This window comes from Thalassophryne amazonica, chromosome 15, assembly GCF_902500255.1.
Source record: "Thalassophryne amazonica chromosome 15, fThaAma1.1, whole genome shotgun sequence".
NCBI lineage: Eukaryota > Metazoa > Chordata > Actinopteri > Batrachoidiformes > Batrachoididae > Thalassophryne > Thalassophryne amazonica.
Window position 1 is genome coordinate 45144755 of NC_047117.1, and position 21913 is coordinate 45166667.

General features: G+C 40.7%; 1 protein-coding gene and 1 long non-coding RNA gene across 5 annotated transcripts in view; one reads left to right on the forward strand and one right to left on the reverse strand.

The window, feature by feature from the left end:
* Window positions 1–705: 705 nt before the first annotated feature.
* Window positions 706–1389, reverse strand: LOC117526000. Its single transcript, XR_004565189.1, has 2 exons — window positions 1253–1389; window positions 706–1198 (listed from the first exon to the last, which is right to left on the reverse strand). It is a non-coding gene; the product is annotated as an uncharacterized LOC117526000 (long non-coding RNA).
* Window positions 1390–17496: 16107 nt separating this feature from the next.
* LOC117525997 (CREB-binding protein-like) overlaps window positions 17497–21913 on the forward strand; it is a 103877-nt gene continuing 99460 nt past the window's right edge. For 2 of the 4 annotated variants that reach the window (XM_034187985.1, XM_034187988.1), the window contains exon 1: window positions 17498–18388. In XM_034187985.1, coding sequence (XP_034043876.1) covers window positions 18301–18388 — 88 coding nt within the window. In that variant the 5' untranslated portion in view covers window positions 17498–18300. Of the gene's footprint in view, window positions 18389–21913 lie in introns of all 4 variants that reach the window. The other 2 variants (XM_034187984.1, XM_034187983.1) reach the window with 2 other exon arrangements.

Below are 21913 nucleotides of genomic sequence, written 5' to 3' on the forward strand. Positions count from 1 at the left end.
ATTTCAAATGAGCTCAGGCCCAGAGAAGGTGGCATTTCGGCTTTGGGCCTTGCCGCTTACATGTAAAAAGTTCTCCAGATTATCTGAATCTTGATTATATTGATTATAATCAAGATTATAATCAATAGCCTTTAGGGGATGCTCCTTTTATACCCAATGACACTCACCTGTTTCCAGTTAGGTGTTCTATGAGCATTCATCAACTTTCCCAGTCTTTTGTTGCCCTGTCCCAGCTTTTTTGAAGTGTGTTGCAGGCATCCATTTCAAAATGAGCAAATATTTGCACAAAAACAACAAAGTTTATCAGTTTGAACATTAAGTGTCTTTTCTCTGTGGTGTATTCAATTGAATATAGGTTAAAGAGGATTTTCAAATCATTGTATTCTGTTTTTATTTACATTTTACACAACGTCCCAGTTTCATTAGAATTGGGGTTATAACACTGTACAAAAGGCTGAATGCTCATTGACAGCAGAGTGGAGATGTGTGCTAGCTACAACACCTCTGTTTGCCTACGTTAAGCTCTGTAGTAAGCATTTAGTAACATTGGAGTCGATTTTGTGGACATCTAATGGTAAGGTTTCATACTGCATGCCATCCAACAGGTTGTCAGGAGTTTAGGCTGTGCACGCTCCTGTGCTGTGCTCATTTTTCTGAAGAGCAGAGCCAAGAGTTTGTACAAATAACAAAATGGATTTCACTGACACCAACAAAATACAGCAACTCCAAGCAGAACCCCTTCCAGAAATAACTAAGATGCAAAGAAAAGCTGTGTAGGACAGCATCTGGACAAATGCACATGTGGTGAAAATATGTTTCCCCACACAGAGGTGCCAGGTTTCTGTAACAAATCCAGTCCATCAGCCCCCCCCCCCCCCCCCAAAAGAAATACAAGCAACAATATAATTTGCAACACTTCAAAAGTGACTATTTTCAGCAAAAAAACAAACAAAAAAACAAAACAAAAACAAAAATCTGGAAACCTGGCAACACAGATTTTTACAAGGTGGCAAAGACAATTAAGTATTTTTGTAGCTTTGCTCGCTGACAATTCCATTCATCAATAAGGAAAGAAACCAGATCCCTTTTAAATCCTAATGTACTTTAAGAAATCGAAAACTGCCCAGTTGAAGTAGCAATTCATGAAACAAAATTCAAAACTGCCCAATTGGGTGGGAAACCACACAATCTGGCAACGCTATTAACACTTTAGATCCATCCAGCAACATGGTAGGAAGCCAGTGAAGTACACTGCCATAGGGGCGGAAATAGATGAATGTGGTTAGACAGTACTCGCCCATAAGGGCCGCTGTAAGAAGCACAGCAAGCGCACCCTCAAGGAAGGCTTCATTGATCAGCACCATATCTGACATTCTACTGGTTGGAGAATTTTGGCAGAGTTGTATCATTAAAGAGTAGAAGATTTGAGAGCACACAGAAACAGTTTGAGCGTGAGGAGGAGGAGTTTAAGGAAATATGTGCAAGCAGTAGTTTGTCTGAGTGCAGATGTCCAGTTTTAAAGAAGAAGAGCAAATCTGTGACTGAGCGGCAAACCCCAAACAGCTGTGAAGGGTACCGGCCTTGGTTGGGGAAGTACCAGCATTAGAGTGGTATCCTGTCCAAAAGAGTCATACACTTGGGGTCTCGTCTTTTCTAGTCTATGACTCCCCCTGCATGGGATACCAGTACATTGCAGGTTACTTCCCCATCTAAAGCTGGTACCCATTTACAGCTGAGGGGACTAGGACAATGCAGATTACATGTCTTGTCCAAGGACACAGACAGATAGTGTGACCATGACTCAAAGCCAGGCCTACCTGCTTTGTGTAGTGAAAACAACAACGGAGACACCGATCTGTCTGATCAGTGTCTCAATAGAACGCTATTTCTTTTTCAGTACTCATGCGCAACACGATCGAACTCTAAAGCAGGTGCACTGTTTTGCAGCTGCCTCCTGCTCGTCCATGGGTCATAACTGCTTCCAATTGGCTTACTCATTAGCTAGACTTGACACTGCAAATATGTGCGAAAGGGTGAGCAGCAAGCTTAAAATGTCTGCGCCACACAGCCTACCAATATTCAAAATGCAAATTGTAGCTGGAGTGTCGTTTTAAGTGGGCTTGAGAGATAATCGCTAGCTTTTGATCTGCACCACGGCTCAGCTGTGGAAATCAAGTTTCTGCAGTCATGGATGAACAACCTTACACTGTCCCATTTGTTGTCTTCATTATTTCAAAACAAAACAAAACAAAATGTAAATTTTGTTGGTCACTTCATGAGTACAGATGAATTCATGAGCTAAGTATTGTCTGCCTTTATCTGTGTGATTTGCTGTTGAAGGGATGGGACATTTATTCTCTCAGCCTCTGTGCTAAAGAGGGTTTCTACTGTATTGATATACTTAAGATGTGCCACTTTAATTGAGTGATCTATAGGTGCAATGCAACCTAAACTAGCTGATTGTTTTGTGGTGCCTAAAAGTATAATTGTATTTTTGAGTATATTGATTTTCATAAAGTTTTGTATCATGCTGTTGTCATAATGAGAATAGTTGATGATTGTATCTTCAAGGAAATGATGCTCATTATGCAGGTTTTTCTGCAGTCTTTGGACTATTTCTGTCTACCTTTTTATTCTAGTTGTTTCATTCTGTCATTAACTGATTTCGTGGAAGAGTGGTGGTGTGCCCATTGAACAGTTGGGGTCTCTGAGACATTTTCTTTACCCCTCACTCACTACAGCACTTGTTTCCCGAATGTGAGAGTGAGTGAGTGAGTGAGTGCACACGAATGCATCAGCAAAGGTATTTCATCTAATCTTCTACCACATGTCACTTTTTGGCCCTTCTCTCTCTGTCTGCCTTTATCAAATGTTTTGTGTGACATTTTGATTAGATTTTTTTGGGACATTTGTTGACTCCATTTAAAGGGCTCTATTATGTGGGTAAAATTTCTACTGTTTACAATTTAATTTTGTTTGGATGTCATTTGAGCACTTTCTAAGGCCAAGAATTCTGTGCATGGGAGAAATTTTAGATTTAGACCCCCCCCCATTTTAGATTTACTGTGACATACATTACAGAAGTCCCTGTGTAATTGGTGTTCTGTGTGATCGGTCAGATAAACATATGACCTTATCATGATGATCTACATATTGTCCACAGCAATGGTGGACACAGTTCAGCTAATCCGCTAACCGCTAATTATCGAAGCTAATGTTTTCATTAGCGGATTAGCTTTTCAGATAACTTTGAAAACCATCAGCAGCCCAATTAGTTTCCGAAAAATTTAGGTCCGATACTTTTTAGACCTCTAATGTATTTTTGCGGGCATACTGAATAAAGCTTAACAGTTAAAAACATTTGTGAAGTCTGAAATCAAAGGTTCTAGTGCCTGCCTGTTACATGTTTTGTAGCAGACAGACAGCTATGAGAGATACAACTCTATCCTCTGCAAGCAGAGGAGAGCTGACTACCACTGCAAAAACAATGTCCGACTCTGTAGTTTTCTCTGGGCCCCTCCCCAATCGGTCCGGGAGTGACATGTTTAGCCGCATGTTCTCCTTGAATTGCTGGCTGTCTGAGTGGTGTCCAAAAAATGAGGTGGGCTTCATAGATAATTGGCAAAGCTTCTGGGGAAAACCTGGTCTCGTTAGGAGAGACGGAATCCATCCCACTTTGGATGGAGCAGCTCTCATTTCTAGAAATCTGGCCAATTTTCTTAAATCCTCCAAACCGTGACTATCCAGGGTTGGGACCAGGAAGCAGAGTTGTAGTCTTACACACCTCTCTGCAGCTTCTCTCCCCCTGCCATCCCCTCATTACCCCATCCCCGTAGAGACGGTGCCTGCTCCCAGACCACCAATAACCAGCAAAAATCTATTTAAGCATAAAAATTCAAAAAGAAAAAATAATATAGCACCTTCAACTGCACCACAGACTAAAACAGTTAAATGTGGTCTATTAAACATTAGGTCTCTCTCTTCTAAGTCCCTGTTAGTAAATGATATAATAATTGATCAACATATTGATTTATTCTGCCTTACAGAAACCTGGTTACAGCAGGATGAATATGTTAGTTTAAATGAGTCAACACCCCCGAGTCACACTAACTGCCAGAACGCGCGTAGCACGGGCCGAGGTGGAGGATTAGCAGCAATCTTCCATTCCAGCTTATTAATTAATCAAAAACCCAGACAGAGCTTTAATTCATTTGAAAGCTTGACTCTTAGTCTTGTCCATCCAAATTGGAAGTCCCAAAAACCAGTTTTATTTGTTATTATCTATCGTCCACCTGGTCGTTACTGTGAGTTTCTCTGTGAATTTTCTGACCTTTTGTCTGACTTAGTGCTTAGCTCAGATAAGATAATTATATTGGGCGATTTTAACATCCACACAGATGCTGAGAATGACAGCCTCAACACTGCATTTAATCTATTATTAGACTCAATTGGCTTTGCTCAAAATGTAAATGAGTCCACCCACCACTTTAATCATATCTTAGATCTTGTTCTGACTTATGGTATGGAAATTGAAGACTTAACAGTATTCCCTGAAAACTCCCTTCTGTCTGATCATTTCTTAATAACATTTACATTTACTCTGATGGACTACCCAGCAGTGGGGAATAAGTTTCATTACAATAGAAGTCTTTCAGAAAGCGCTGTAACTAGGTTTTCCTTCTTTATGTTCTCTAATGCCATATACCAACACAGTGCAGAGTAGCTACCTAAACTCTGTAAGTGAGATAGAGTATCTCGTCAATAGTTTTACATCCTCATTGAAGACAACTTTGGATGCTGTAGCTCCTCTGAAAAAGAGAGCTTTAAATCAGAAGTGCCTGACTCCGTGGTATAACTCACAAACTTGCAGCTTAAAGCAGATAACCCGTAAGTTGGAGAGGAAATGGCGTCTCACTAATTTAGAAGATCTTCACTTAGCCTGGAAAAAGAGTTTGTTGCTCTATAAAAAAGCCCTCCGTAAAGCTACGACATCTTACTTCTCATCACTAATTGAAGAAAATAAGAACAACCCCAGGTTTCTTTTCAGCACTGTAGCCAGGCTGACAAAGAGTCAGAGCTCTATTGAGCCGAGTATTCCTTTAACTTTAACTAGTAATGACTTCATGACTTTTTTTTTGCTAATAAAATTTTAACTATTAGAGAAAAAATTACTCATAACCATCCCAAAGACGTATCGTTATCTTTGGCTGCTTTCAGTGATGCGGGTATTTGGTTAGACTCTTTCTCTCAGATTGTTCTGTCTGAGTTATTTTCATTAGTTACTTCATCCAAACCATCAACATGTCTATTAGACCCCATTCCTACCAGGCTGCTCAAGGAAGCCCTACCATTATTTAATGCTTTGATCTTAAATATGATCATTCTATCTTTATTAGTTGGCTATGTACCACAGGCTTTTAAGGTGGCAGTAATTAAACCATTACTTAAAAAGCCATCACTTGACCCAGCTATCTTAGCTAATTATAGGCCAATCTCCAACCTTCCTTTTCTCTCAAAAATTCTTGAAAGGGTAGTTGTAAAACAGCTAACTGATCATCTGCAGAGGAATGGTCTATTTGAAGAGTTTCAGTCAGGTTTTAGAATCCATCATAGTACAGAAACAGCATTAGTGAAGGTTACAAATGATCTTCTTATGGCCTCAGACAGTGGACTCATCTCTGTGCTTGTTCTGTTAGACCTCAGTGCTGCTTTTGATACTGTTGACCATAAAATTTTATTACAGAGATTAGAGCATGCCATAGGTATTAAAGGCACTGCACTGTGGTGGTTTGAATCATATTTATCTAATAGATTACAATTTGTTCATGTAAATGGGGAATCTTCTTCACAGACTAAGGTTAATTATGGAGTTCCACAAGGTTCTGTGCTAGGACCAATTTTATTCACTTTATACATGTTTCCCTTAGGCAGTATTATTAGACAGCATTGCTTAAATTTTCATTGTTACGCAGATCAATCAATCAATCAATCAATCAATTTTTTTATATAGCGCCAAATCACAACAAACAGTTGCCCCAAGGCGCTTTATATTGTAAGGCAAGGCCATACAATAATTATGTAAAACCCCAACGGTCAAAACGACCCCCTGTGAGCAAGCACTTGGCTACAGTGGGAAGGAAAAACTCCCTTTTAACAGGAAGAAACCTCCAGCAGAACCAGGCTCAGGGAGGGGCAGTCTTCTGCTGGGACTGGTTGGGGCTGAGGGAGAGAACCAGGAAAAAGACATGCTGTGGAGGGGAGCAGAGATCGATCACTAATGATTAAATGCAGAGTGGTGCATACAGAGCAAAAAGAGAAAGAAACAGTGCATCATGGGAACCCCCCAGCAGTCTACGTCTATAGCAGCATAACTAAGGGATGGTTCAGGGGCAGATGATACCCAGCTTTATCTATCCATGAAGCCAGAGGACACACACCAATTAGCTAAACTGCAGGATTGTCTTACAGACATAAAGACATGGATGACCTCTAATTTCCTGCTTTTAAATTCAGATAAAACTGAAGTTATTGTACTTGGCCCCACAAATCTTAGAAACATGGTGTCTAACCAGATCCTTACTCTGGATGGCATTACTCTGACCTCTAGTAATACTGTGAGAAATCTTGGAGTCATTTTTGATCAGGATATGTCATTCAATGCGCATATTAAACAAATATGTAGGACTGCTTTTTTGCATTTGCACAATATCTCTAAAATTAGAAAGGTCTTGTCTCAGAGTGATGCTGAAAAACTAATTCATGCATTTATTTCCTCTAGGCTGGACTATTGTAATTCATTATTATCAGGTTGTCCTAAAAGTTCCCTGAAAAGCCTTCAGTTAATTCAAAATGCTGCAGCTAGAGTACTGACAGGGACTAGAAGGAGAGAGCATATCTCACCCATATTGGCCTCTCTTCATTGGCTTCCTGTTAATTCTAGAATAGAATTTAAAATTCTTCTTCTTACTTATATGGTTTTGAATAATCAGGTCCCATCTTATCTTAGGGACCTCATAGTACCATATCACCCCAATAGAGCGCTTCGCTCTCAGACTGCAGGCTTACTTGTAGTTCCTAGGGTTTGTAAGAGTAGAATGGGAGGCAGAGCCTTCAGCTTTCAGGCTCCTCTCCTGTGGAACCAGCTCCCAATTCGGATCAGGGAGACAGACACCCTCTCTACTTTTAAGATTAGGCTTAAAACTTTCCTTTTTGCTAAAGCTTATAGTTAGGGCTGGATCAGGTGACCCTGAACCATCCCTTAGTTATGCTGCTATAGACTTAGACTGCTGGGGGGTTCCCATGATGCACTGAGTGTTTCTTTCTCTTTTTGCTCTGTATGCACCACTCTGCATTTAATCATTAGTGATTGATCTCTGCTCTCTTCCACAGCATGTCTTTTTCCTGGTTCTCTCCCTCAGCCCCAACCAGTCCCAGCAGAAGACTGCCCCTCCCTGAGCCTGGTTCTGCTGGAGGTTTCTTCCTGTTAAAAGGGAGTTTTTCCTTCCCACTGTCGCCAAGTGCTTGCTCACAGGGGGTCATTTTGACCATTGGGATTTTTCCGTAATTATTGTATGGCCTTGCCTTACAATGTAAAGCGCCTTGGGGCAGCTGTTTGTTGTGATTTGGCGCTATATAAATAAAATTGATTTGATTTGATTGGTACTATTGTCACAAAAACAGTCTGCAGGTGATCACTGTCGAGCTGGATGTGAAATTTGTCTAAGTGCTCCACGAGTGTGAAATTGCAGAGTGCACATGTGGCGTGCCAGAGTGTCGGCTCCCCCCACAACACGTGTGCGTGTGTTTCACACACCCCCCCACTCCCACCACAACACATCTGTGCATGTGGTTTGCCCCCCGCAGGCGAAGCATCTCTCATCTGATCACAGAGTGACATCTTGGTCTATGTGCTGACAGGACAAGGGGCGTGGCTGGCTGCCCACAGCTGTTGGGACATCTCCGGTCCTGGACATCACAGCTGTAGCACACATCCCATTCCTTTCAGTCACATATCAGTGGACATACGCTGTACCAAGCAATGTTTGGTCAGTTATCACAGCGCTTTCTTTTTTTAGAAAATATGTTTATCTGCTTGTTGATTTTACCCATTTCACGCTCCTGTTACAAGACAGTGACTGTAGTGCAGTGGTAAAGTTTCCTTCTGGTAATCAGAGTGTGTGGATTTGAATCTTGTGGCATTTTTTTCTTTTTATTTAACCAGGGTTATTTAACGGCCCCTTCATGACTGTATGTCTGTGACCATGGGTCATCTACAGAGGAACAGATGGATCATATTTGTATTGCTTGCTTGATAAATGTGGTGTTTTTATATGGTGTGTGGGTTTATTTCATTTTAAATACGTCCATCTCCTTCCTCATATCAGCAGGTTCCCGCAACTTTCACAGGACTGCAATCGTAGCTCAGTGGTAAAATTTCTGACTGGCAATGACAGTTTTTGGAAGGTGTGGGTTTGAGTCCCGTGGGTGGCATGTAATTTTTTTTCCAGCAGCTGTGCAGTTGTGAAAAGCTGCTGTGTTCCCACATACACAAAACCGTCGCAGCATGTATTTTTTATTTTATTTTATTTATTTTTCTTCACAGCAGCTGCACTAAGTGTAACCACATCATGGAGCTGCTGGCAGTGTGTTCCCGTGTGCACGAACCATCGCACTGGCATCGTGTACGCCTTGCCTTTGGCGCAATGTTTCCTGGTTCAGTCATATGAGCTGTTTCGCCATGAGTCGCCCTGGAAATGTACGTATTCGCAGTGTGTGTGAAGGGGCCCTTAGCAATGTGAAGATTGTTTTTCAGTATACATCTTCCCAGGTTCTATAGGATATTTTTAGCTACGAACTTGAATATCTGCTTTTAAGATTTGGTGACAGATGTTAGCTTGTTGAACAGGTGTGTAATAAGAACACTTTAAAGCAGGAGATGGAAAATAAAATGGAAAAATACTCATAAAAGTGAACTTTGACACTGAATTATCAACATTTAATCGATACTCTGAAACAGAAGTTGGATGTGTTGCATTTTTCACACAGGATCATTTTGAAGAATAACTGCAGCTGTCATATTGTTATGTGTAAAGAGGAATAACAAGAACAAAATTGCTTTAAATGTGGCGCTTAGAAACCCAAAATGTGAACTCGTTTAAAATAATCCTGCAAATGTGCAACATGTTTTGCAAAATTATATGGAAATTTGAAAAAAATTGAGAATATGTCTGTGATGGCAGAAATTCTACATATTTATGAAACCGTGTCACTCTGGTGTAATACTGTAAGGGCCTGATTTACTAAGATCCCACACGATGAGTACTAAATTACAGTGGCATTCTAAAATTTTTGCACGTTGGGTTGGTGAGTGTTTAGCGGGTGAAAATTGTGTAAATTACAGCAGGTGGTAGGTAATGTGATGTGCACAGCAGTATTTAAAATGTGGATTTTGTGTGTTTTAATGACGATAAGCACAAAATGAAATTCAGTTAACCATTTACAGGTTTGTGAAAAATAAGACAAACACACAGATTTTATCTGAAACTGTTATTTATTAAACATTTGCCATATCACAAATGAATGTGCCTTGAAAATGGTTTTGGTGTTAAATTGAACTTCCCTTTACATTCACATAACTGGACATACAATGAGAGCCATATGAATGGATCTGTATACGTTTTATTTGTAGGTGCAGCTGTCCATGGCACGGGTGCTCAAACGGTATTTTCTGTTGTGGTTGCATGAAAAAAATCTCGGAAGAAATGTAATGTAGCAGAAAGGGGTGAAATAGAAAGACATGATAAATGTGGCTTTTGATTTTCTATGGGCTGTGAATGTTTTCTTTTGTTACTATTAGACCATTATAAATTCATGTTTAATTGTGGTCTTTTTTGTGTTAAAGAATGTTAGTGAGTGAACATAAAGAATGGCATACCCCAAACAGCTCATGGCTTTGAAACACATTTATGCATGTCTAGAATCCTGCAACGCAGTTTGCACCCTGCTTTCAAACATGCAATATACACACATAACTTTCTGGCTTGATGAATCGCATTGGATGCGCAAAATAAAACTTGCATGTTCACCATCTAGTATTTTGCGCACTTGAGTCGGCACAACCCAAATTGCATATTCATTTAGGCCAATGTATTAAATGGATGGTATGTTTTATTTTGCTCATTTGAAAGACTCAGTCCTTAGTGTTCTTGTTTATTGGATTGGCTTATATATTTGGGTTGTACGTTTGCGGGTGATATGGAGACTGCACACATTTTTGTACAGGCAAACTCTTAGTAAATCAGGCCGTCGGTGCTTTTGTTTTGTTTCCTCCAAACCTAGACATGCAGTGCCTTTTGAATTAAAGTGTGGTCTGTTAGCATTTGTGAGCACTACAATTATTTGTATCAAATAACCGTAACCACCTGAATGTATCTACCATCAAAATCCAAAGAGTTCTATTTAAAGGAGCCACCACACACAAATGGCTCTATTAGCTGGACACCGCTGGTCACAAGATGAGCATTTCTTATTTTCTGATACAAACATTTAGAGATGTTGTGCCAGTGGGATGCATATTACAAAAAAAAAACCCAAACAAAAAAAAAAACAGCTCACATTTTCCAAACACAGTGAGAACAGACCCATGCCCTCAGTGATTATTTCCCTACTACTTCAGGGAGACGCTGTCTTGAATCAATATCACGCCCATTCAAACATTTAATTCTACCCACCTGGTGAATCATTTGATCCAGATCCATTTCATGCTGATTGGTATTTGTTTGTAAAACCACGTCATCTCTTTAACTTTCATTATTTGGCTATGTGAGGAATTGTTCCTGTTCTGAAAAGATCCTTTTAATAAATAAATAAATATTGATCCAAATAAATCCATGGAAACAAATAAAAATATCACCTACAATTATGAAAACTAATTCCTCTCTCTCTCTCTCTCTCTCTCTCTCTTTATTTTTTAGTGACCCTTTCACTTTTGCGCACATCTTGATTTTCAGGATGTGTCATTTTAAACACAGTGTGCACAGCAATATAGCAAACTATTTAATTTGAGGTGTGGGACTAGATAGGTTGATGGGCACACCACTCCTTTCATGCACAATAGTACACACAGAAAAATAAAACATGAACATGAGCACCGCTGACTCTGTCATCTGTGACAGCAGAAGAGAAGCACGTGTACTCTTTGTATGTGAATGAATGAGCAGTTTTCTTCTGGGCTAAACACACTACATTTTTTATTTATTTCTCCATTATGATCACCCTTAATTTGTTTCAGTCTTTCTACGTTTTGTTGAGTGTACTTTGCATGACTACAGCAGTATTTCTTCAAACTTTGCTATAACCTTTAAATGTCTTTTTGCAGAAGTTCAGCATTCCACTTAAAATATCTTCAAGAAAACAGACGCTTTCTTTGAGCACAGCTTTAAAATAAGATTTTTATTTGGGAAATGTTATTCTGTTTTTGTGACAAAAATTAGGGACAGGTTGCATAAATGACAGTTTTTTAACATGTTAAAATCATCACAGTGAAATAGTTAAGACTAATGCCTCACTTACATAGTCACAGTCACACATGTCCTTTCAATATTACTTAACTAGTAAATCAGACATGTCTTAGTCACTTTGGGACAAATATGTTTTGATTTAAAATTATTGTGTATATTTTTTCCCATGAGTCATGTAGTATGTATGTTTTGTGCACATTACCCATGTATCATTTATTACATGTGACATGTAATCTATACACATTTGCACAAATCACTGTACATATGCAGTTATTTTGATGTCACATATGTTTTTATATACATGTGCATGTGTCAGATTTTGCCACAGAACAATGCAAAAGCGACACAAAAAAATTATTTGGTGTGTGTCAGTTGGATTGTGTGTTGTGATCTTATTACTCTCTTTGAGAGAAATAAATGTCAAAGCTGAAAACAGTGGCATGTGCCCTGAAATGTGACGATTAATTCAAATCAGATTACAGATGTACACATACAGTAAGGCTGGACAAGTTTTTCAAGGGCTGAGCAACATGCAAAACTCTAATATCACTCCAACACTGTCATGAGTGTAAAAGCCTTTGATTTACCAACTGATAACTGAACTATGGCTGCAGTGTCTACTTTTGTCGTTACACGGTAAAACTTCATTTTTTCCTATTGACATACAATCATTCACATAAGTAACTGGAGAGCAACAGTGTTTGTAATTTTGCTTCTGTGCACCACAATGGAGTTGAACTGAAACAATAAACAATCCTGTACTTTAGACATTTTTCAGTTTTCAGCAGCACCTCAAACAGAGAAGAAAAAAAAACAAAAAACAATCAGGCATCTGAAAGACAACAAATACATAATAATTTTGTCAACATTAAGTAACAAGAAAAACAAAAGAAATACTATGGTGATAGCCGGCCACTAGCCCTAAGTTTCACTAAAAGACCAAGAAGTTAGATAAAGTTGAGGTTGCGGGCCGCTCTGTGTCCTAATAAAATGAATTAAAAGAGTAAAAAGCATAGTAACATACTGTGAAAAGTTTGCTAACCATACAAAAGGGAGAATAAGTGCGTCTTAAGTCTGGACTTGAAAGTCTCTACAGAATCTCACTGTTCTATTGATGCAGGGAGATCATTCCACAGAACAGGGACATGATAAGAGAAAGCTCTGTGACCCGCAGACTTTTTATTCACCCTAGAGACACAAAGTAATCCTGCACCCTGAGAACGCAATGCCTGGGCCGGTACATAAGGTTTAATTAGGTAAGATAGGTAGGGAGGTGCCAGTCCATGAACAATTTTATAGGCTAGTAGCAGAACCTTAAAATCTGATCTCACTGGACAGGAAGCCAGTGAAGAGATGCCACAATGGGTGTAATGTGGTCAAACTTTCTGCTTTGTGTCAAAAGTCTGGCAGCAGCATTTTGAATCATTTGGAGACCCCTAATGCTGGACTGCAGTAAACCAGAAAATAGAACATTGCAGTAGTCCAATCTAGAAGAGACATGACTCAGGGTCTCAACATCAGCCATAGACAGGCTGGGACAAATATTTGTTATGTTGCAGGTATAAGAAAGCAGTTCTCATAATATCTCTAATGTGGAGGTCAAAGGACAACGTAGGTTCAAAAATTACCCCAAGGTTCCTCACTTTGTCAGTGTGATGTATGACACACGAGCCTAAGCTAAGCATTAGCTAGTCAAATTGATGCCGATGTCTCACTGGACCAAGAACCATCATTTCAGTCTTATCAGAATGTAAAAGTAGGAAGTTGCTCAACATCCAACTTCTCACTGATGTAAGGCAATCTTCTAAGGATTTTATGTGGATGAGATTACCAGCAGTTATCGGCATATACAACTGAGTATCATCAGCATAGCAGTGAAAGGAAATCCCAAAACGCCACAATGTGTGTCCAAGGGGTGCTAATTAAATGGAGAAAAGCAGTGGGCCAAAGATGAACCCCTGTGGAACACCAAATGTCATGTCATTAAGGTTAGAGGTAGTGTTAGTGTACAAAACACAGTGAGAACGACTTGTCAGGTATGAGGCCAACCACGCAAGGGCACTTCCAGTAATCCCAAAATGATTCTCCAGCCTATCGAGTACAATATAATGATCCACGGTATCAAACACAGCGCTGAGATCTAACAGCACCAGAACCGTAGTGGTGTCTGAATCCACTGCAAGCAGAAGATCATTCTGCTTGCAACATTCAGCTTTAGATCCTGAAGTTTAACAAAAAATACCACATTAGGGACACGCTCCCTTCATTTTCAGGGGCCATAAGCAATCAGACAAACTAATTATAAGGATTATTGTTAATGCAAAAATCATCACTTCTACAGACATTTTTCTTTAGACAGAAGAAGAGATAGATACACAAACATGTCACAGAATATGTCTTGGACTTGATTTACATGAATCATTAAGTAATACCAACAGCATAGAATAGAATAGATGTTGTTTGTCATTGAATTTCTGCAATGAAATTCTGGTAGCACTTTCCAAACAGCTATACACAAAAAGAACGAACAGCTTCACAGGTTGGCAAGACCTTCTTAAAATACAAAGAAAAAAGGGTGCTTAGTACATTTTTAAAGGTGCTTAAAGCTCAGTGATGTAGGATATTTTTGATATGTAAACAGACTATTATTTATTGCACGTTAATATCCGTTACTAAATGTCTGTCTGTTTGTGGGAGGGGGATGGGGTGGGGTGATGGAGGCTACAGCTCTAGGAAAAATGCTATTCCGTAGCCTATTTGTCTGTGTCCTTATAGTGCAGTACCTCTTACATGATGGCAGCGGAGCAAACACGGAATGTCCCGGGTGGCTGTTGTCCTTGCAGATGTTCCGCGCCGTCCTCTGGAAGCGCTCAACATACACAGAGTCTAAGTCTGGCAGCCCAGCTCCTACAATCCTCTGTGCCTTCTTCACCACCCGGGGCAGATCTTTTCTGTCCTCTGCTGTGCAGCTGCGGTACCACATTGTGCAGCCCTGGCAGAGAATGCTCTCAATGGTGCTTCTGTAGAAGTTCCTGAGCAGCTGTGGAGCCAGACCAGCCTGCTTCAGCTTCCTCAGAAAGAACCTCCTATGCTGAAGTTTTTTCACCAGGTTGTGGGTGTGTAATGTCCATGTCAGATCCTTGATGATGTGGGTGCCAAAGAACATAATTGAATCCACCCTGTCCACCTCTTCTCTGCTAATGTGTAGTGGGAGCTGTGAGACTCTCTTGGTCCTCCTGAAGTCTATGATGACTGCCTTGATTTTGGTGGTATTGAGGACCACAACACTGTCAGGTGTTGTTCCACATCACCATGGAGTTTTATAACTGACAGTGCAATAAAAGAAAGACCCAAGACATATTCAGTTACTTGAAAAATGTTCATGTATTCATTGACTGATTTGTCTAATCAAAACTGGCTGTGGTCTCTGTAAATGGACTGTTTTTATAAATAAATAGCTGTAATTCCTAAAGGTCAAACCCAGAGTTGGGTCAGGTTATTCTGAAATGTAATCAGTTACTGAATATAGATTACATGGCAATTTTTGGAAGTTGTTGTTCATTCAGCTGCTCCCGATTTTGTTCGGGCTGGCCCAGGGGATACAGCCAGATCTGCATCGGTAATTGGCACAGGTTGCCCTTCCTGGCGCAACTCCAGTTTTACCTGGAGAAACACACACAGCCGCTGGTGGTCCAAAGAGGTCTCCCATCCAAGTACTAACCAGATCCTGTTGTATGGCTGGGGGGCCTGGCTGCCTTTTTGTTTCTGTCTTGTTTTTCCTTCCAGGTGGCTTGCATTTGGGACTGAGTGGCTGTGTTGCTGAGGTTATCAGGACCTCACCCTGATCACCTGCGGCTCGTCAGGACTCACAGCTGTGGTGCATCTATATGGATTGGAACATGGTGGCATTTAAGACTGGAGTATACAGTGTGTATTTGCCAGAGACTCGACCTTGTGACCAGACGGGTGAGATCGTCGTCTCGGGAGCCATCTCATCATCAGTGGATGCAGAGAACGTCCAGGGTTTGATGCACGGTCTGTGAAAGAGGAGGGGGTGAGGTCTCACGCTCGTCAGCACACTTCCTGAGGTACGTTAGATTTTGTGACTAACGTTTATACAGTCAGTAAATGTGGTGTCCCTCACACCTTATTATATTGAGCTGTACGTTAGTCATGTATCGGCTTCCACTGCAGTGGAGTTTTGTGAACTGGATGTTCCATGCCTGCAGGTTGGGAAGCTGATTAGTAATTAAGCCAGGAAGTGTTTGCTGTTTATGTACACCTTTGAGTGGTCTCTCTGTGTGTAGAGTGTGGACTCACATAATGGTTCCTTCTTTCACAGACTCGGTTTGTTGCGGCCACCTGGGGGGTGTCGGCGGGGTCCTTGGGTCCGAACGGCTTCTGGCTCCGGACCGTTAGCGCTGCTGGGAGCGCACCGTATCACCACCATGCCAGACCGCACACTCTTTTGTTGTTTTGTATCACTGTTATGTATTAAATTCAGTTATCCTTTGTACCGTGCTCTGCTTATTTCATACTGGGTCCTTCAAACGCTGGTCGGTTCTCCGAGCTGCGTCCGACACATAACAGATCCTGCTCTGCTTAGCTTCTGAAATCTGACAGGATCAGGCCGACACAGAGCAGACCGGCTGCACATGGCAATTTTTGGAAGTGATAATAATTAATTGTATTGCAATAAAGTTAAGGAATCTGATACTTTTGGATTACTTGAAAATGATGCGCGTCATACCTAAAAGGACACAAAAATTTTTCACTCATAAGAAATATTAAACAATAAATTAAAACCAAGTATTTCAAAACATCTCATTCAGTTATGTGAAATTCTTTTTGTTTTCTCACATCGTTTCTCAAAACATATTTTTTTTCCTCTTCCAATCAGACTAAATCCTTTTTTAAATAATTTCTGTATAAACTTTTTAGTCAACTGCTCCAATCAGCGAGCTACCTAACGGTGGAAATGAGTGATGAAGATCCCCTTCAACATTGTTTTTCCTTGAGCTAGTAAGTACCTACAACTTGCTTTCAGTCAGGGTCGCCACAGCAGATTTGAGGTGGATCTGCATGTTGATTTGTCACAAGTTTTACAAACTGATGCAACTCTACATTACATGGAGAATGAGCAGGGGTGGTCTTGAACCAGGAACCTTCCACACTGGAAACAAGCATACTTAACCGCTACCCCTTGTGTTTCTACAGCTATACCACTAAAAATTGCACACTCAACCGCAGACTACAGCTAGCAACAAGAATGCTCCAACTCCACCTCAATGAGTAATTATGCATATCCCTAACCCACTTCCAAAGACACGTAGGTCAGGTGAATAGGTGACTTTAAATTGACCGTAGGTGTGTGAGTGTGAATGTGTTTTTCTGTCTATGTGTGGTTCTGTGATAGGCTGGCATAGACTGGTTAGACCTTGCATTAAAGGCTACACTACAGTCACATCTTGTTTTTCTTCAACTCCACTGTGGTGGCGTACAGAGGAAAAATCACATATTTGGCTGTACATATCCAGTTTATGTTGAAATAAAATACGAAAAAATATGACAAATATGGAGTATATATAAATAATTATTAATTTGGAGGAAGAAACAAAAATCAAGAGTCACAATGAAACCAACCTACATGGCACCGTTTGGCAAAGTATTTATTTATTTATTGCTGTATTAGGGTTCTCTGTTACAAATCATAAAGTCTATCATTTTTTAAATCTGGTTTTCTGGAACATAGGATAAGTGTTCAATGATTTAATAAATTTTCAAAGTTGAATTAATATGCAATATAACATTTGTATTTTAATTGAGTAATTTCTGCTATAAAGCTGTTATTATTACAACAAATTCCATTTGCAAGTAACAATATTCTCGGATGGTGCGGTAGCGCCCCCTGCAGTCGTATTGCGGAGGTTTCACGTTGGGCGTGATTGCGCAACCCCTCCCCCCTCCACAGCCGATCTGGGAAAGAAAAAAAAAAACTTTTTTGTATCGGAGGAATCAACAGCCGCCATCTTGTCGTGGTTACGATTTAGGATTTCGGTGCAACACTGGCTTTTACCTGAGATAAGAGCATCCTTGCGGAGATATGCCACCGTCCTTGCCCCGAAAATGAAACCTTGACACGAACCGGGACGCGTTTGGTGCGGAATAACGGGAATTGGAGTGTCGGCCGTTGGTGTGTGTGATTTCTCCTTCAGAGTGCGGCGGTTCAGCCCCTGTCGTCGGTCGTCAGCCGGACTGTTTGTTGTGGGGAAAACCTTAAGCCAGGGCGTCACTTTCGAGGTGATTTGCGAAAATAATGCATTTGTGTGGAGTTATGCATTTTTGTTGAGCTTTGCGCGAATTTCTGCATGAAGATATTTGACGTCACGCCAATTTTTTTTAATTTTATTTGCAGCCCTAAAATGACGCCTTTCCCCGCAGGAATGCAGCAATCCGTCTGATCAGATTCGATATTTACATGGGGACTATTGCATGCTGGGTGATTTAACGCTAATAATGTGGGTGTTGGGTGTTGGATTATCATGGGGTGAATGGCGGTGGCGAAGCGGGGCGCTGTTGGATCTCTTTTGAAACTCTTGAGTCACACCAGCGAGTAGCCAACGCTAACAGCTACTATAGCTGCTAGCAGCCAATTAGTGAGCTGTTGGCTAATGTTAGCTAGTTATCTGTTAGCCAATGTGTTAACCAAGAAGCTTCTGGATACTTCAACTTAATTGAAATAATTTCCAAATTGAGAAGCCAGCTGGAGAAACTACCAACTATGGCTGAAAACCTACTGGACATCGGACCTCCCAACTCTAAGCGGCCGAAACTGAATTCACCTGCGCTGTCAGCCTCTGATGGACCAGGTAAGAAAGGCCACACTATAGGTCCGTGCGAGTTTCGCTCATCAAATCTAAACATGCACGTTAGATAGGTGTGCTAATCTGAGACAGCGATACAATTAAGTTAGTCGTCGTTGCAGCTCGGAAATCTTATGGGAATAAACAATGCTGTCGGTGATGAAATGTTAACAGCGCAAAACGATGTCCTGTGACACTGCCTCGTCACAAACAATGTGATGGGGATCCAGGGCTGCCCAGGAGAAAAAGGGCAAACGTAAGACAGTCATAATCACCCTAGCCAGTTGCTCTGTTGCCAAATTCATATAATTTTTCTGTGACTGCCTTCGCTGGAAACCTTTTGAAGCTCGGGAAGATGTAAATGCTGGTTGTCAGTTGGCACTTGGAACCAGAACTGTCACTGCAAGTACTATCACACTTGTTTCACTTCAGGTGTCCATGTTATTTACTATTTCAATGGACACTTGTTTAATGCAAACACTGGACTCATTCTTGTTTATTTGAAAAGGGACCATGTACAATAAAAACAAATGTTTCCATTTGATGCACCGTAGAGAGTTATCTTAAAGCTAATTTACATCTGCAGTCCATGGGCAGGTCACAATTAAACATCAAATCAAATCAATTTTATTTATATAGCGCCAAATCACAACAACAGTTGCCCCAAGGTGCTTTATATTGCAAGGCAAAAGCCATACAATAATTACAGAAAAACCCCAACGGTCAAAACGACCCCCTGTGAGCAAGCACTTGGCAACAGTGGGAAGGAAAAACTCCCTTTTAACAGGAAGAAACCTCCAGCAGAACCAGGCTCAGGGAGGGGCAGTCTTCTGCTGGGACTGGTTGGGGCTGAGGGAGAGAACCAGGAAAAAGACATGCTGTGGAGGGGAGCAGAGATCAATCACTAATGATTAAATGCAGAGTGGTGCATACAGAGCAAAAAGAGAAAGAAACACTCAGTGCATCATGGGAAACCCCCCAGCAGTCTGTCTATAGCAGCATAACTAAGGGATGGTTCAGGGTCACCTCACAAAAACATTAGCTCAAAGCAGATCACCCACACAGACATATACACATACATGCACACAAACACATTCACACAGTCATACTTGATGAGTGACTTGTTGCTACGCTGTGTCTTAATTGTCAAACATACATGACAGCAAAGACACAGTGAAGAATTTTTGTCAGCTTGTTATTTCTAGTATGGCCAGTAGGGGTGGCAATCTTGAGGCACTTAATGATATGATTACAATTTATGATTCAGAGGGCCTCAATTTTATTATAAAGTGTTTAAAGGACATGTCGCATCAAAATCATAACAATTGGGATTTAGGCTGTTAGTGACCATCCGATGATCCACCGGATTATTTGTGCACTTCCGTGACCGGTTTCAAAGTATACGCCATTCACAAAAAACAGCTACGGAGATGGCCGAAAACAAACTACTCGTGTGTTTACAACAATTGACATCGCAACTAGAAGCGTCCCATCATGTGCAACGTTCAGAATGGAGGCACAGATTAATGAGTCTGTTCAGCATTAGCAGTACACATGTGCGGTGTGCGCTTTCGGTCAGCAGCTATTGGACAAACAAAGCCATGTGTGCAGCTGTCAGTGCTTTTTATTATATTTATTACATTTGTTATGCTTACTTTTGATGAGAAATGCCATTTACCACACGCAGTAGTGAGCAATATTACATTGATTACGCGTCCCGATGCCTTCCCATCAGCCCGAGATGCTGAACAGGCTTATTCCAAAGATCATATAATTGTGATGTTGTATTATGATGACTTGTTTTTAAGTGATAACTGTTAACTTTGACTTTAACTTGTCACGGTAAAAGCTGCGGCTCCAAGAAGGTTGATGTGCACCTGTGAGCAGGTTCGTTTCCTTCTGTCTGTCAGTCATTGGGATGTTTTTGTTTTGCTAATTAGGACCTCACACCCTGAAAAATGCAGATAATTGCCAAGTGAAACATTTCCGGAGATGCACCTGCTAATGCTCAGAGTGAGAGGAATAAAATACATCAGCGATCACTAATTATTAGCACGTGTGCAGAGACACATTGATGAGTACTTTTGCAGGGCTCGACATAGCCATTTGTCTGCTGGCCTGGCACAGATTTGGCCCACTTTCGGGCGACTACGGGCCAGTACAATTTATCAAATGATGGCCCGCTCGGGCCACTACAAAAATACACAAAATTCTATTTATTTTACCATATTTTACGGCGGCAAAGTCGACTTTCTTCACATCTCCGTGTCATCAAAGTTCACCGAGTCCACCATGTTTGTTTTGGTCTCGCACCACGCTCCATGCTTCCGCAGAATCTTGCGCATATTGAAATGTATGTTGTCGATGCGTGGAGCGTGCGTTCGCCCATTTGCGTCACCGATCTTCGGCAATGTTCGTTAGCATCTTTAAATACGCTGGACGCTGCAGGAAACGAAGATGAACAAGATGCAAATCTAACAGAATGCTTTGAAATTCGAACTGAAATATGTTTAAACTACAACCACCCAAACCCGGACAACAACCAGGAAAGAGTTTTGCTAAAGGAATTAGCCAGAAGAGGAAGCTTAGTGATGATGAGTTAAGGGAGAGAGACAGGCTATATGAAAGACACAAGAGGAAGAGAGGTTTTGTCCCGACCTGGCCACAGAAATGGCCGTGGCTTGGTCATGACCAAGAGAAGAATGAGGTTTTCTGCCAAATCTGCAGGGCCTATCCATCGTATGCTGACAAGTAAGTAAAGTATATGCTTGGTCCTGGTAGACCCTGGCTGTTTTGAAGCTAGTTTAAAAGTCTAACCAGCTTGCCTTTGTGGAAACCCCATGGTGACAACATTCGCAACGGAGCCAAGCATAATTTTTTTTTTTTCTTCAATTTTTAGCTCTATAACTCCAATCCAGACAAGGCATACTTTTTAGTTTTGATATGGACCTACATCTGTATTTTACATTTCTGACTGTGAGTTAGCCAACTCTGAGGGTTGCTAAAAAATGGTCTCTGAATTTTATGGGAGCCATTTTATTTTTTTACACTTGAGAATGCCCTCTGATAAATTCAGTTTTTTTTTTTAACCCTCTGGGTCCGATGCTGTTGTATACGACAGCTGAGACCAAGCTTTACTAAATTATAAATAACTTTTTAATGACATGAGATAGAAACTTACATGCATGTCCACCCCTTTGAGTGTCCACCTGTATAACCAAGTGAGAAACTCCATAAAATCAACACAAAATCCTTATAACTTCCAAATCGCACCAAAATCAGTTTTATTACAGAACACACAACCGCATAGCTGTATCACATAACTGGGTTTTTGTCCACATATTATGAGTTGCCACAGTGACAGTCAGGATCATTAGTATTTCCTCCACATTTGAATTTCAAACAATAGAGATCAAGTATTCATGCGTCAAGCTGAATTTTATTGAACTGAATGTGCCAAATTTAGTTTTTTTTTTTTTTTTTTTACAGAAACAAGAACTGTGTGTCACTAAAGGAAATACATGAATAAAA